This window comes from Lissotriton vulgaris, unplaced genomic scaffold (genome assembly GCF_964263255.1).
Source record: "Lissotriton vulgaris unplaced genomic scaffold, aLisVul1.2 SCAFFOLD_3117, whole genome shotgun sequence".
Classification (NCBI taxonomy): Eukaryota; Metazoa; Chordata; class Amphibia; order Caudata; family Salamandridae; genus Lissotriton; species Lissotriton vulgaris.
In genome coordinates, this window is record NW_028247442.1 from 16029 (window position 1) to 33726 (window position 17698).

At 45.2% G+C, this 17698-nt stretch overlaps 1 protein-coding gene across 1 annotated transcript in view; it reads left to right on the plus strand.

The window, feature by feature from the left end:
* Positions 1 to 6043: 6043 nt before the first annotated feature.
* LOC147665173 (coiled-coil domain-containing protein 60-like) overlaps positions 6044 to 17698 on the plus strand; it is a 199563-nt gene continuing 187908 nt past the window's right edge. The window contains exons 1-2 of the mRNA XM_086949701.1: positions 6044 to 6058; positions 6747 to 6829. Of these exons, the coding sequence (XP_086805827.1) occupies positions 6044 to 6058; positions 6747 to 6829 (98 nt within the window). The remainder of the gene's footprint in view (positions 6059 to 6746; positions 6830 to 17698) is intronic.

Consider the following 17698-nt stretch of genomic DNA (forward strand, 5'->3'; position numbering starts at 1 on the left):
ATGAAGTAGCGTTCGTAAATAAAAATAATCCCCTGATGAAGAGCGTAATGCTTGAAATGCATTGGGACTAATCATAATCATGTAAAAAATGATGAAAGATATATGAAGCAAAGGAACTGAAAAACTCGCTACAAAAATGATTTGAAAATTAAAATAAATTTTCAAAGGAAAAGTATTTGAATTCATGGAGTAAGAATTGAGTGAAAGAGAAAGGAGTGCAAGGAAGGAGTGGGTCCTGTTTCTACAGAGCACACATGTCAAGACTTCTTATATATCGAACTCATCCATTTGGGCATCAGATGTTTAAGTTTAGTTCAACACTACATTTGAGATGCTATTCTAAGAAATACAAATTTTATTAGGTTTACATGAAAATGCACAATTTTATTATATCATGATATAGTTTTATTTTCGTTTTTGGTATTTGTTTGTGTATGTTTCTCACTATTAATTTGTTTTTTTTTGTTTTTGTTTTTGTTTTTTTTAAAAACCTTTATTGACAAACAGTCCATGTTTCTGGACCAGGCCGACAGACTGGGTCCCTTGACGATCCCCACAGTTGCGCAATGTCACGCTTGGCGACCATATTACCCAAGGTGGCCCACTGCGTCTGAGCCACGTTGTAGTCATTGGGTTCCCACACATTCAGTAGACACCTTCGGGCCTCAGGCAAAATCGAAACACCCGTCACTTCCTCCATAACACCATGCACACGATTCAAAAAAGACACCACCGTTGGACATTCCCACAAAATATGAAGGAAAGTACCCACCATTCCACACCCGCGCTTACACAAGCCATCCAAAGCATACCCCATACGTTACAATCGAGGGCCCGTCGTATACACTCGGTGTAGGATTTTCAATTGCACCAGTCGCAGACGGGCCGGGATTGCCACCTCCTTCGGGGAGGATATCACCGCCTGCCAATCCTCATCGTCAAGTTCCAGTCCATCGCTGGTCCAGGCCGTACGGAGCTGTAAAAGAAGATCTGCTCGGTCATTTATCAGTTTTTTATATATAAGGGAGATCGTACTGTCTGCGACATGGCCGTCGAGCACTCTGTCCTCCAGGGGTGAGGACTCCGGAACAAGAGTGCCAGTGGGAAAGACCGAGGAAATGGCGTGTCGGACCTGCAGGTACCGAAAGTACTCTCGATTGCTAAGTTTATATTCAAGTTGCAACTCATCAAAAGCCTTTATCCTGTCCTTCCGCCAAAGGTCCCCCACCTTACTAATACCAATGAGGTCCCATTTTTCAAAGCCCTTGGTAGTCCACAAATTGCCTAACCTCTCGGTAGCATAGAGTGGAGTCGCTCGAGTGATAATGTCCGACCAGCCCATAGCAACATTAGCGTTGTACCAGACCCGCACCGCAACCTTGGTGGGCCCTGTTAACGCCGCATCTGACCATTTAGAGTAAAGTGCCCTGTTGTAGTCCCCGCCCGGCAGCAGCCATTTATCCATAGCAAATGCCGGGTTAGAAGCTGGGCCATACATCGCATGATTGACTGAGCTTAATTGGGAGGCCCAGTAATAGCGTCTGATTTCAGGCAACGCTATACCGCCATTGTACCAAGGCAGCGTGAGCTTGGCCAAGGCAATCCGGGGACGTCCAGTCCACAGCAATTGTCTTTGGAGGCTCTCGATCTCGTGGAAGTAGCTGGAAGGCACAAGATCCAGGGTGTTTTGAAGCGCATATAAAAATCTAGGAAGGGAAAACATTTTAAAGAGAGCTGCTCTGCCCACCAGGGACAGCGGCAGTCCGCTCCAGGCTTTCACATCTGCCTTTAAGCGAAGAAGCGGGGGGAGCAAGTTGCGCTGATACCTGACTGCAGGATCACGCGAGACATATATACCTAAATACTTGAACCCGGAAGGCGAAATTTGTATTGGGCAGTTGCGCGGTATGAGTGGTGTGTCGTCCGTGAGCGAGTAAACACAGGACTTACCCCAGTTGATGACAAGACCAGAGTTCTTCCCAAAGAAACTAAGGACGTTGAACAACACCCCCAGAGATTTCCGAGGGGAAGTGAGGTAAAGGAGAATGTCGTTTGCATAAAGTGAGATGCAGTCTTCAAAACCGGGAGTCCACCTGATACCCCTGAGTGATGGCTCCCACCGCAACCAAGCGGCCAGGGGCTCCAAAGCCAAGGCAAAGAGCAGTGGAGACAGAGGGCACCCCTGTCGCGTACCCCTCCCTAGGACAAAGGGAGCCGACACTCTACCATTAACGACCACCTGGGCTAGGGGCTCTTCATAGAGTAGCCGGATCCATCCAATGAATACCGGTCCGAAGCCGAACTTCGCCAAAGCTGCCCATAGGTACGGCCATTCCACTGTATCAAATGCAATAGTGGCATCCAGAGAGACCAAAATGTCCGGCTCACGTTGCGTCTCCGCCCTAGCCAGCACGCCGTGGAGACGGCGTAAATTCAACGCAGTGTTGCGGGTCGGAATAAAGCCAGATTGATCTTGGTGCACCAAGTCTCCAATCACTTTAATTGAACGATTAGCTAACATTTTTGCCAGAATCTTAGGTTCCACATTAAGAAGTGAAATGGGTCTATAGGAGGTACACAACTCACGGGGTTTTCCTTCCTTATATATCACCACGATAGACGCTAATCACCGATCACGGGGAAGCAAACCCCTCTCCCTGGACTCCAAGAACATCGAGCGAAGATACAACGCCATTTTGTTCGGACACAACTTGTACAGCTCGATGGGTATGTCGTTTGGGCCCGTGGCTTTTCCAGAGCGGATGGAGCGAATAGCGAGCGCTACTTCATTGGTGGAGAAGTCCGCCTCCATTAGCTCTCTGTCCGATTCGGACAAGCAAGGCAAAGCGATATCCCTGAGCAAAAGATGCGAGTCCTCCTCCGGCCGGTCCGAGACTGGCGCATACACCGCTCGGAAGTGGCAACGAACTCCTCCACGATCTTCAACGGATCCGTCACACGTACACCATCCACTCGCTCAACAACCGGCACCACTCGATTCAATCTCTCTTTCTTGTCCAGCCAAGCTATCAACTTCCCCGCCTTGTCGCCTGTTGCTCTCGACTCATTGCTTTCGCGGTATTCGTAACCAAGGCTTTATAGTCCGACTGCTTCAGTTGCAAAACATGTACCTTATCACGCGTGACCCCAGACTCAAGATCTGCCTCCAAAGCTACAATATCAGACTCCAGCTGCTCAACCTCTTCATTGTGGCGCTTCTTAGAACTGTCGATCAGCGATAGCGTCTGACCCCGTATAACAGTTTTAAAGGCTTCCCACAGGGACACAGACGAAGACACCGATCCCACATTTTCGTCAAAGTAGTGATCAATGACTTTAACCACCCCAGCCCTGGTCTCCGGAACACGGAGATGCCAGGGATTGATTGGGGCGACCCGGCCCCCTGCGTCCAGATGGAGGTCTATATGGATCCATAGCGGGGAGTGATCCGAGATGCCTCTAGGCAAACGTCGGACCTCTCTTACCGTTGTTGCCTGGGCTGCAGGCACAAGGATATAATCAAGTCTAGCCAAGCTCCCGTGGGCCCCGGAATGGAAAGTGTATTGAGCCTGCCCGGGGTGAAGCATCTGCCAACAGTCAACCATACCAAACGTTTCCAAGAAACCACCCAGGCAGGACTGCGACGGTGTGAGAGCCCTGGGAGGATGGCAATCCTCCAGGCCGCTTACAACCGAGTTGAAGTCCCCTCCAACCACCAGAATCCCCTCTGGAAGCCTCAATACCAGTTTCCCCAGGTCGACAAACGTGGTGGCCTGCAAACCCGGGGGAACATATATCGAGAGGATTGCGACCGCCCTCCCCTCCCACCTACCAACAATGGCCGCATATCTTCCCCTATCATCCAATATCGTATCCTCAATCTCCAAGGGAAGGGAACTACGGACCATAACACCAGCCCATCTGGAGCCCGAAGTGAATCCTGAGTGTGCACCCAACCGGTAGCCCCTCCGGTTCATAGCATGGAACGTGTTCCCTACAAGTGCGTTTCTTGTAGTAATACAACATCGGGGAAATGGCGTTTTAAATATTGAAGTACAATCCCCCATTTTATTTTGTCCCCCAAGCCGTTGACATTCCAACTCAAGACTCTCAACCCCCTACCCCCCATCCCAGAAAAAGTTGCAGGGTCCCCCAAACCCCATGAAGGAAACACAGATCAAACCATGCAGCAATACGTAGCCACGGAAACAATTCAAACAGGAAAAAAGAACCCCCCCTCCCCCAAAATGCCCCGAACAAACAACCCCCCACCCTGCACCCCTGCGATAAAACAAAAAACCACCCCAAGTTGCAGTGTGCCTGTCGCCCTACCCAAGAAAACTAATCTACAAGAAGAAAAGGAAACACCCCAGGAGGAGGAAAACTCCCGAACTCCCCGCCGCCCCAGGGTTTGTCTGTAAGAGTGTCATTGACCCAAAAAAGGATAACAATCCACCGCAACACGGTACGATGGTGACACACGCCGGTATCCCTACTCCTCCTGGTCCTGTTGGCTTCCTTCTGCGCCTCTGGAGTGTTCCGCATTGTCCCGTTGCATCGATAGTGTGTCCAACCAGTCACTGACCACCTCTGGCATATCAAAAAACAACACCCGCTCATTATGTTCGATGCGCAATCGGGCGGGGAAGAGCATAGCATACTTCATGCCCAGGTCTCTCAGTCTACGCTTCACCCCAGTAAATCCCAGTCTCTGTTTCTGCACCGATTGAGTAAAGTCAGGTTAGAATCTGATTGACGCATTCTCAAATTTGGTGGGGCCGCTAGCCCTCGAGGCCTGTAAAATGGCGTCTCTGTCCCTGTAATTGAAGATCCTCGCAATGATGGGTGGCGGTGTAGCCCCCTGTTTGCGTCTTCCGCCCGGAACTCTATGGGCAAGCTCCACCGCAAAAAAGTTACTTAGGCCCTGAGGGGTGAGGTGGTTGAGGATCAGATCTTCAACAAGTAGGTCCGTCGATTGATCGGCTGAGGACTCCGGAACTCCGACGATGCTGACATTATTGCGCCTAGCGCGACTTTAGAAATCCTCAAGCCGGCGGGCAATTGGGTCACTCGAGGTCCGAAGGGTCCGGATCTCGGTCTGGAGATCGGAGACTTCGGTGGTGAGGCTGGCAGTTTTGATATCCAGCGACTTGACTCTCTTGTTAGTCTTGGCCAAATCTGTCCTAATCAAGCCTACATCCACAGCCACAGTGTCGATCTTGGCCGCCAAAGTTTCATATTGTTGGCCCATCGATGACTTCATACTGCAATGGCGCCCATCAAGTCTCTAAGAGTCAGCTCCTCCGGCTCAGGGGGGCCACCGCCAAGGTCTTCAGGGGTTTTGCCAGTCCTGCTAGGCGAGCCCTTGTTGCGCGCAAATCGGTCCATAATGGTGGTCTGAGTAATGCCACCACGAGTCGTGTTCTTGAGTGACTGCTTGTCGCTGTAGGACTTGCCCGCCATGGTGGGCTGCGCGCCCCTTGGGGGCTTTTGGGACCTAGTGAAAATGGCTCCCCACTGGGAAAAACAGCGAGAAATCGAAGTGCAGGGCGCCGGTGAAGAGCAGTCAAACGAGTGCGCATACAGGCCAGCTTGATCAAGAGGGAGCCGTCTCCCAGCCTTCTTAGACAGGAAAAGCGCACCGAAAGTAGACCCCGGGTAGTCGTCCCCTTCCATACGCCGTTGTTGTTCAACTACTTTCGGGGTGCTTCGTATGCCCAAGTCCCGGGATGACTCACGGTGTAGGCCTTCAGGCTTCAGGAAGGAGTATTTCGGGTGTCCAGCATCCGATTCGAATTTTGAAAAAGGCCATTGAGATCAGGAGAGTCTTAGCTACAAGAACCCGCCGTCAGAAACAGGATTCGTGCCAGGATAGACGGTGGAGGCGGCAAGGGTTTCGGGAGCTCACAGCTCACACGACCATCTTGGATGCGCGCTAAGCTCCTCCTCCCACTATTAATTTGTTAATGAATATTTTTATACTGGATTACTTTCTAGAAATTCTATAAAATTATTAAAGATAGAAAAATATATGTAAAGATAGATGGTTGATGAAAAGGTATTCATTGAAACTAGAATCATCCAGTTGATTTGCAACATAGGCTATTGAATATTTAATTATAGATATTGCTTATTGTGATATTGCGTTGATAGTCTATAGTCGGCACGGCCTTCCTTTTGGGAGTACTACATTACTTAAAATATCATTTTAGATATCACTGGTAGCATCGGAGAAGAAGTATGACATAGCATTCCTTGCAGAATGAGATTCAATTTTTAACTAGGGAGGTGCAAGAAGCAATAGACTGGACAACTAAGTAAGGATTCAGTGAGTATGTTACACCAGTACGAGATATCATAATCACCTTGAAGCATTCCTTAAGATGGAGCTCACATAGCAAACACATGGGAAACGTCTTAAGTTCAATACAAGGTTCTCAAGCCCCTCTCTTTTTAGTAGCTGTTACCAATATTAAATCTTGTACATAGTTGACTAAGCGTAATTCATAGATAACCATGGTTTGTCCTTGAACATAAAGCAGGGGTTATCCCACACCAGCCTTCTAGCAAAGTGCCACTTATTTCTTGTCTATGCCGGCCATGACCTTAGAAAGTATCAGTTCCTAAACAGTGGCATATTTTCAGGTGTAGATTGGGAAGAACTAGTGTGTGAGAGAGAATGGTGATGAAGCTGTCTGCTTTCAATACATTGATTTCTGAGCTACTCCTATTGGTTATCTTTTCAGAAACCTCTTTTGACACCTTCTGTCAGCCAGAATCGCAGAGAGAAGGATCTAAGAAGCCTCAGCAAAGGACTATCCCACACGAGGTAAGGTACATATTGAGCAAATATTTGGGTGACCTTGTTATCAAGGTGATGCCAATTCAAGAAATGGTTCAATCAAAATATTCCTTTTGGCAGTGCTTTCATGATGCCAACAATGTGGAATTGAGATCTGGGCATATCCAAGCATGTGGTAGACCAAAACAACACATAAAGGAAACAGGACTGAGTTACAAATTGGTTTAAAGCAATGTTTTAAATTATTTTTAGTGTATAAGAATATTTTGTATTCATTGCCTTATTTTGGATAATATTCATACACATTGGTTACCTATGTCTGTTTATCACCATCTTGTTGCATCTTAGATCAAAATATGATAAAGGAAACAGCAGTTTGCTCTTATTGTAGATGTGACCGGTAAGCTCTGCAATACATGTTGTTTTCTAAGCTGGAGTGTCCACAATCTGGAAGACCAGATCCACGTTTGATGTTCAGGATATCTGCATATAGTAACCCAGAAAATGTTAAAGACCTTACAGGGTAGACCCTGATTGTAGTGATCACTGTTCCTACTGAATAGACGTTCTCTAATAGTAAACTTACTTTTTTCACTATAAAAACATACTACATTAATATATTTTTTTTCAAAAATGTATTATTGAACAATAAATCATGAAGCATAATACAACTCTTACATTCATCAGCGTACTATTATGCAACCATCTGACAACAACATAATTGGCTTTAACACAACAAATTCTTAAATTTGAAAAAAGCTTAGTATTGTACAGTACAATTTTCCAATACAATGTATCCTTGCGTTACAGTCCCCAAATCAGTTGGTGCATAGCTGTCAAGTGGCCCATGGATGTCACAAATCCTGAACCCCAATGCATTTCGGGACTCACAGGCCCCTTCCTCGGGGGCAGTATTTTGTGTTTTATGAAAGTATGATCCATGTAACATATCAAAACATGTTTCCAGCAAAAGCCAATTAGTAAAAGCTGGGGGACCAATTAAAAAGTTGTGCTTTCTCAGATGGGTGCCCCTTTTTAGTTTATTCTCATTTTACATCTTCGAACAAAGTACGTTACGCAGTTGGAGGAGCTGCTTACATTATGTATAGAAAGGCTTTCTGTCCATGGACTGAATGTGACCCGACATAAATAACGTAATCTTCCCCATCGGCTGCACAAGATGCTCTGTGGGCTACATTGTGCCCATGGACCTGTGCTGGGTAAGCCTGCCTTAAGCCCTCCTACATCTTCAACTCTGCCTGTCCCATGTTAGATGATTTGCTAGACCCCACTGTCGCTGTCTTTCTCACCTGCTTTCCTTGCTAACCGTTGTTCCATTGTGGCTATTCAAACCTCCTGTTACAGACTTGCCTTTATTCCTGGCTCTCCTTTGGCAGAGGATCGATCATTAACAGATTCTTTGCTCGACATTATGACAAGGTTTATTTTGTTGACAAGGTTCCCTTAATCCCGTACTCCCGGACCATATGAAATATATTAGCTACATTGTTTTGTGGCACACAGGACTTTTATACTGTAACCATATTTGCTTTCTCCACTGGCTCTTTATGTAAGATTTTTAAAGAAAGGTTTAGTTTGAGGAATACAAGCGTTTCTGACTCGGCTGTATACTGGGCTGGTTCTTGGCATGGACTGCCTTTCATGTTTCTTTTCCAAGAAGGTATTTAAAATAGGTCTAGTTTTTAGGTCAAGCCTAGCAGCATCGCTCTTGTGCTGCTCACTCTGTGAGGCATGCTGTATTACGGTATGCACTGGAAGCCCTGCCCAGTCTCTGCTCATATTTGTAATTGGCTTGTGTCATGCTGGCTTCTGATTTGTAAATAGGCTTGTTAGTCCCTCCTTGGTACCACCTTGTCTGCATTTGTGACCGCCCATAACAACTGGACCTTTTACTTGGCTTGTTACACGGTCTGCATTATAAGTGGGTAAGCACTATTTTCTTTATTGACACTGATGGGGACAATGGCGGTGCTTTTCTAAAGAGCGCTATGCTGCTCTAACTTGCACGGTGAGCTCAGTGCCCGCTTTAGGGACACTGCGCTCAGTTTAAATAAAAACAACAAAATTGATTTTGAGCATGGTTCCCGATTAAGGGACACCGCACTTGGTTAAAACATTTTTTTAAACTTTAACAATGAGGGCAGCTTCGACTTCATGGACACCGCGCTCTGCAATACAATAGGTATTGCTTTTGCAAAACTTTGAACTATTGGTATTATAAATGCCAATGCCTTTTAATATTATAATAGGCATTGCCATTTACAATTCCAACAACTCAAAAACTCACAATTGCGAGAACTATTGCATTCTAAGTGCTTGTTAACAAGTAGCCTGGAGGTTACTAAATATCAATGGTTCACATGGTGTCATTCAATTTAATTTGACAATGTAACAATGGAACAATGTCTGATAATTATATTGTTAGAACAGATGCAGATACACCAGCAGACTCTTGGTAATAGAGCGATGATAAATAAATGTACTTATTTTTGGTAAAATGAGTGAAGAAGGTACAACTGAGTGAATGCGGTGCAGTACTAGGGTCTATTATGGTCCTGCCCCTTGACATACGTCTGTAAATACATTTTTGTCCAGAGATTTTCATTTTAAATTTGTGTTTTTGTATCATTAAGAAGCAATTTAGCTTCAGTAGACTTTGCTAATCTGGGCCGAATTCTACTGGACAATATTTTTAAAAATGGCCGATGTGTTGCAGTAATGATGTAAAATTTTAGGAAGCATGAGTCCTATATCCTTCATTTTGGTGTAAAGACATAGGTTTTCGGGGTCAAGTAATCTTATTCAGCGAGAAAATAGGTCCTCAGAACAACCCTTCCACCATTTTCCAAAATGGCAGCTCTATAATTATGTTTTTAGCCATCATATTGGTAATTCATTTTAATATTGTTTTTGATTCAGGTTTTCTTTTAATTCAAATTCATAAACAGGAGCAAAGCAGGTGGTAGCAGAAAATCTTTACCTCCTGACAGAGTGTTGCAAAGTGCAAAATCTGAGGACTCCTTCAACAAAGAAAATTATGTCATATGACAAACTAATCTGAAAGAAAAGCTAACATTAACTGTGGCTGGACAGAAGAGAGTTAGAGATGCTTCAGAACTACGGCAAGACGAACCTCACAAAAGATTGAAACTGATGGGTGAAGAGGATCAAATATTTTATCATTGTAACAACTAGAGCCTGTAAAAAAATCATCAAAAAAGAACAGAAACCAGTGAATCACAAGAATCCGATGTCCACTTCCAACAACTAATCAGAAAGCAGAGGATCTTCAATGTGTTATCTGTAGTTTAAGCACAAGGAGATGATGGACAGTGTGCTGAAACTTTACAGACACTCACCCCAGTCATAGATCTTGGTTGAATCTTTACTCACTTTGCCACCACAGTTCAGACCCAGACATTCTTCATGGGAACAGTCCAGCCTGAACTGCCAAGCCAAGCCGTCCCTGGATTGGAAACCAGCATTCTGGAACCTGTTTCGGAATAACACCCCTCATCAGCCAGGCTTGCTTGAATCCAGTAGCAAAGTGAGCAAGGGACCCACATTTGGGCATACCCTTCTAAACTTAGGGCGCAAAAAAAGCAAGCAAAAGGAGATGATTGATGGAAATCTGAACATTTACAGACACTCACCCTCAGTCACGGAACTGGGTTGAATCCATCATCGTCCTTTAGCTCACTATGCCACCCCAGTTCAGACCCAGCCTTATGCAAATCAGTATTTACCGTGTTCCCCAAAGGAACAGTCCAGTCCAAACTGCCAAGCTCAGGAAAGAACTACAGCGTATGTGAGTCTCAAAGAGCAAATATGTTTTTTTCACTAGTTCCTTTCAAGATGAAGCTTTTAGCCGAGTAGCTGATCTGAACAGCGAGGTGAATGTATTTGCAGCCGATCTGTGTGCCCATCTGAACTGCAGGCTTGTATACATCCAAAAAGATGAATGTACAATTAGCTCCCAGCAGCAGCGTAACTGCCATCCTTCATTTAAGTTTTCACTCTTTGAAAAACGCAAACTAAGTTTTAAAGCCACTGTTAGACCAGGCATCATTGGCGTAGGTCTCCCTTCCCTTCTACTCTTTCTGTCTTGTATTTTGGCTAGATGTAGATGTTCTGGGCGCTGTGCCACTGCTAATCAGTGCCACAGCGCGAATGCTCCCTGTATATTACTAACTGTTTGCTCCCTGTATATAAATCACTGTTTTCTCCCTGTATATAATTGACTGTGGGAATAAGGATAACCCTGATGCCTACATCTGTGTAGACTGTTAGTTAAGGATTACTTTCTATCACCCTATCCGGCCCTAGGAATCTGATAGGAACTTCGAGATTGATATGTGTATGCTCAGGATATTGAAGGCCCCTTGTTAGTAAGGACCGTTTATATATCACATGTTGTGAAATGCCTTTCTTGAAAACGCAGTACTTTCTGGCCTAAAGCTTTACTGGCGCTGTTGCGAGTATGTGTATTGGCCGTCTGGTTTTAGAGCAGCAGGGCCAGCTGAGTCAGACCTGGCTGGAGAGAGAGTTCAGTATTCAGAGCGTGGGGAGGGGTGACTCTTTGTTACGAGCAGGTCCGTGCCTGGCAAGGTGAATGATGGCTCCACCTCCCTCTGGGTGTCTGATAGCGAACCCCCTCATTCTGAAAGGGCAGGATGTCACCTCGTAAACCAAGTGCTCCCCATCCCCACCGCACAGGTTCTGACCGGAGTCAGGGATTTGGGAACTTAGAGAACAAAGACTTTTTAGGTATAAAATGCTGCGCTGAAACTTGGGGCAAGTGTGTTCCTTCTGGATGTCAAGATGTAACTCTGTTCGAGCAAACAGAGCAAAGGACTTTTAAACTTTCACCAAGCTTGCCGAAGAAACTACCCGAGGGCCTAAAATCGAGAGGGTCTCCTGCAGAAGTCTCATGGACATTAGACTTCACCCCGTCAGCCGTCGGAATTCCTGTGCGAGGAATTATGCTTGGAGGTGAGGCCTGCGTCGAGTAACCCGGAGCCTCTAGTTCTACTGTGAGGACTGCGCACTGGGAACTTTTGCACCCTTTGCTTAACCTGTGTGGGCCGCAGCAGCTAAGAGAGAGCTGCCGCCGCTGAGAGCCTGCCTAACTCTGAACCTTTGCACATTTTGCTAAACCTGTGTGGGCCGCTGCAGCTAAGAGAGAGCTGCCACCACTGAGAGCCCGCCTAAATATGCACCTCCAACCCTTCCGCTGGATCTGTAGGGCCCGCTGCCACTGAGAGACAGCTGCTGCAGCTGAGAGCCCGCCGGAATCTGCACCTTCGAGCCCTTCGCTGAACTGGTTTGGACCACTAAGGATAAGAAAGAGCTGCAGCCACTGAGCGTCCACCATTGTGCTAGCCTGGGCCGAGACCATCCTTTGTCGTGTCGGCCACCGCAGCTGAGAGATCGCTCCTCCCTCTAAGTGCCCACACCATTGCCTACTCTGCATCATCGTGAATTGCCCCGTGGGCCGCCGCAGCCAAGAGAGAGCTGTAGCCGCTGAGTGCCCACACCCTTTGCTACTTTGCATCATTGTGAATTGCTTCTTGGGCCGCCGCAGCCAAGAGAGAGCTGTAGCCACTGAGTGCCCACACCTTTGCTACTTTACATCATCGCCAATTGCTCCGTGAGCTGCCGCAGCCAAGAGAGAGCTGTAGCCGCTGAGTGCCCTAACCCTTTGCTACTTGGCATCATCGTGAGTTGTCCCGTGGGCCGCCGCAGCTAAAAGAGAGCTGTGACCGCTGTGTGCCCGCACCTTTGGCAACTTTGCATCCTTGGGATTTGTCCTGTGGGCCGCCGCAGCTGAGGGAGATCTGCTGCGCTGTGTGCCCTACCTTGTTCACCCTTGTTGAGGATTGTCGCTATCGTTTTGTGGTCCGCTGCAGCTAAGAGAGAGCTGCTGCTGCTGTGTGCCCACCACGGAGCTGCACGACGAGAGTCATCGTCACCACCAGCCCGGGCTGCCGCAGCCGTGTGCTGCTGCCACTGAGCGCCCGCCTGTCCCCGAGTGCCCGAATCATTGTGGGTGCTTGCTGCGGACATCCGCCCCCAAGAGTTGTGGTCACTGGGAGTCCGCATGTCATCGTCTCTGCTTCTTTGAGAAGCTGCGTGCTGCCTATCCTTTCCAAAACAGGTATCTGGTGCGCAACGGGTCGCGTAGGCCCCGGCCCTGAACTCAGTCAGTGCCACGCTTTGGTGGATACATTATTGTCTTTCTGTTTAAGTCCCTATGGGTTGACGTGAATTGTAGTTATTGAAACGCTTTGAGAGTTTTGAGTTAAACTGTTAGATAAAGATATTATTTTTCTATACCTACCTGAGTTGTGCCCTTTTGTGGTGTCTTTACTGCCTTATTGTACGTGGTCATAAACGCTTCACACACTGCATCTGAGATAGGCCTAACTGCTCGTGCTACGTTACCACAGGGTTGAGCAGGGGTTATCAAAGGGGATCGCCCTCTTGCCCTTACTTAGGAAGATGGGTCCCTAGTTGCACAGTGGCGCCAGCCAGTGCCAACTAGAAACCCCCATTTCTAACAGCCACGCTTGAGTCTTGGCTCCGGGTTCACACTCAGTGAGATCAGAGAAATAATGTTCAACATTGATGAAACTGTATTGGTCCATAATAATGAAATTAATATTTTTCTGGTGATAATGTACAATAACAGAATTATTTTTTGTCAGTCTCAAAAAAGGAATGAACCACTCATGATGTTCTGAGCTAATTTAACTCCTAAAGTTCTTGCTGCCAAAATAAGACCACAGGATGCAGAAAAATCAGCAGAAGCTATTATAAGAAATGTCCTAAAAGATCTAGATTTTGGACTTAATGGCACATTTTGTGATGCCCCAGAGCTCCGCAAATCATGGGAGTCAACAAAAAATGCCTGATATTTTCTTAACATTTTTACATCATTGTTTAATATCAGCAAAGCAAAACTGTTACAAACGAAAGTTCTTGAGTTCCGAACAGAAGCCAACACCATTGATGATGGCTTTGAAGATATAAGTGAAGAAGCATAAGACAATCCAGTGAACCAGCAAACTTATGCTGTGCAAATGTACTTTCTTTTCCAAATCATGTTTTATGAATTACATCATGGCAAAAAGAAAACTCCTTTACACATGATGACTGTCCACGCAATCTATGACAAGTGCAAAAGTAAAGAGCTAATCACTTCAATCAATAGGATTAGTGTATCATCATGTTATGATGACATAGTTGTAGCGGGAACTTGTTTGCAGCTCAATCTGTAAAATCTTATGAATCTGACAACACACCACTTCCAAGTCACTTTAACAGAAAAATATTTACAATTGCTACACTTAATAATTTTGATTTTGAAGACAGCTCTTCTTTGTCTTGAACATCCAGCACACATGATGTTGCCATGGTGCTTTTTTCAAGACTGTATTAATGAAGAAGCTGCTGGCAAGCAAGCTGTATCTGCTGTATGCATAATCAAATGAAGCTGCAAATTATTAACCCAACTGCCTTGCCAACGTGTGCAAAATCACAATAAGCCATCAAAACATCCCAGTCTACCAGAAAGTTCCAAAATGGATGAGGACATGGATCTTTTTCTTCCTGATGTTGCAGTCCACAAAACTGATTTACCGGAATTTTTCTTATTGCTTATTCGATGCGGGCTGAAGGATGAAGAAAAGCTAGTTCCTCATTAGGCTGGAATTCATGATCCCAGAATACCATCCCACTGAAGAAGGTTGGGTTTATACCAGTAAGACCATCTCTAGTTACAAACTATGCAACAGTAGACACAGCTCTAAAACATTTCCAAAATATGCGTGCACAGCTTGAAGATCAGCCTATCCTGCCAATTTTCAGCGATAAAGGTGTTTTCTGTATTGGAGCTGACAAGGAAGTAGAATTTGAAGATCTTTATCCAATGATGGGCATTTTCCATATGACAAAAGTTGTATTACGGTGTGCAGGCAGTTATCTCAATGGATGTGGCATAGGCTTTGCACTTATTGAGGTAGATATCTTTGGAAACAAAACTGTTTAGTCAGTATTGAGCTGAACTCATGTTAGTTAGTTACAAGGTATGCTTATCATATCTGAGGCAATAGAAACATTGCATTGGATTGCTTTCTGGAACAAAAACAACAAATTAGGTTTTGCATATCTTATCTCAGAAGCGAACATGGCACAGGGTGCACTTCATTCAAACGACATAATGCAAAGCCAGGCAATGTTAAATACACTCAGCTCAAAATCAAAAAACCAAGTTCCCAGAGTTTGTCAAAGAATATGAAGACAAATCATACATCTACAGAAGATTCATCCCAATATATTTTGTGATGAAAGACAGAGAGGGAAGTTTCAATGCTGTGGCTCCAGATATGAAACTGGAACAGAGGATCCAGAGATCACTGAAAAGCTCCAAGGGAATTGATGGTCAGATACGTAAAGGTGAATATTTTGCTTAGCGGGTGCCAGTTTACCATGAAGTCCTTTCTATTTGCAAAGTTTACAGAGAGATAACAAAATCAAAATTAATGAACCATTGTGAAACTCTTCCTCACCATGAACTTTAGGGAAAGAGCGGGGACATGATTAATAAACACATTGATAGCCTTCTTCATTTCAAGTATAAGCAAGGAAATCCCTTTGAAATTACTGTGCTTGTGTGACTACACAACTTTGTGACAAAACATTATGTGTATAATGATATAAATGAATCTGAGGTCCCTTTGACCTGCGTAACTACTTACAGTAACATTTCCAACTCTGTAAGTCGTTGCATTGGTAAGCATTGGCAAATCCTAACGAGTAATGGCAGAAAGTGGCAGAAACCATTATTTTCTTATAAAAAAGAAAGGAGTTTGCAAGATGCCTTGGTACATACCCGTCCAAGAGTCAATCAACCTAAACAGGGTGCCACCGTTCTGAATGCTTGGGGTTTGCCTCCGGTAAGCGGCCACTTCCCCTGTGGGGGATGTAGCGTCTGCCACTTAACATCACCTAAAAAAACACTACAACTGGAGGAAGGAAAAACCTGGGACCTAAGGAATCACACAAACTGTAATTCATGTAACGTCATCTACATGATTACATGTCCTTGTGGTCTTAGGTATATAGGGATGACCACGCGAAAAATCAAAACAAGAATAGGAGAGCACCGCAGTAACATCCGATGCGGCAGAGCCACTACAAAAATGACCACTCATTTTCTGGAGCTAGGCCACTGTGCTAATGACGTCAAGTGGGTGGTAATTGAACAGCTGAACAACACCAATGAAAATACACTGTTCGAAAAGGAGCAGCGTTGGATATATCGTCTTTCCACGCATATACGGGGCCTCAATGATGACATCCCCTGGGGATCGGAAATGCGCCGGTAGATTACCCACTCATTGTGACTATCAGCCTACTGCTTCTGACCATTTGCCTATCAGTCTCGACACCTTTTGGTGTTTTGATTGTTTTTTATGGAAATTAGCCAATGCCCCACCCACTTACACGATACATGCAGTAACCCCTCTGCATTTTGTTCCACTCACAATATAATAACAATATGATACATTCATCTAACTGGAAGCATGAATTCTTATTGTTATTGTTAGACTGGGCAGTACTACGCAACCACGCTGTCTGTCCTGCAGTTTGGGGTTCCTTCCTCGTGGCTCCACTGCAATGATCGCTCTACCCTATGCACATAAATAAACCGGCCCCTTTAAAAAATACGCGATCACACGGGTCACGTGATCGGCGTCATCGTCTGGGACGCATTGCGCGTTTTCAGCGTTTATTTAGAATTCTGAGCTTTTTCCGCGCTGGTACACACGGGCGGCGGATGTGGCCGTCTGTAGGTGATAAAGCAGGGAGCCGTTTGGTGCCAAGTAAGTCTCCTTTCAGCCCACACGGAACATTACTCTTGCCAGTTAATTACTCCTAATGTGGATAACACGCTATAACGCGTCTTTGTAAATAATTCTTTCCAGTGCCCAAACGTGAAGATTCCTCCTGCCGCATTGCCCATGGGGCATTTTTTCAGTAAATGATAAGTAAGTGTACACCTGGGCTTACCTCTTGTGGAGTATTTTGTGCTCTATATGCCATTTGCAAGTGTGTGTTTGTGTGTTTTCAGTTGTCCTTTCCGAGTTTTCAAACTCACTCGTTTTTTCTAAGCACTGTTTTTTTAAAATGCAATCTCATTTCCTCTTTACTCTGGGTATCTAATGCCTGTTAAGATAAAGTAATATCTTTGTCTACAGTTTAATTGAATGGTGGACATACCAACACAAGTGGGTCCGCTTTGGTGTTTTGAAGGTGCAATTCTCCTTCTTTCTGAATGCGGACACCTTTGACATAAATAATCAGGTGCACAAGTTTGGAGCTATAATAGGGTAGAAGCATATATTTATGGTTCCAAAGTTGATATTTTACATTCTGATCTCTCTCACTTTTCCCATCTACCCTTACAGATCCAATGGTGCCTCCTCTAAAAAGGAGCCTATAGCAACTTGGGGAAGACTTTCCTACTAAGTGCTTCGACAAATTACAGGTCGTATCATCAAGTGACACTACTCCCTGTATCTGTGCACTTTAGGGTGCCCAGAACAGTGAGTTGACTTTTATTCTTGGTCCTGACGAATGCCGAGCGAACTCAGCTCAACTGGCAGAAACATGTTGACCGTGTTTTAAAAATATTTTCTTTTCACTTTTCAAATGGGACTTTGTGGTTCAAACTTGCACAACCCGGTGTAGTCCAGAAAAATTAATATTTTTCGATCACTGTTTTTAACAGAGTCACAGCTACCCTCTTATTAAATAATTTTGAGGAGTAGTGCGTACTCTTTTTAGATTCACTTTCACTTCCCTAGCGAC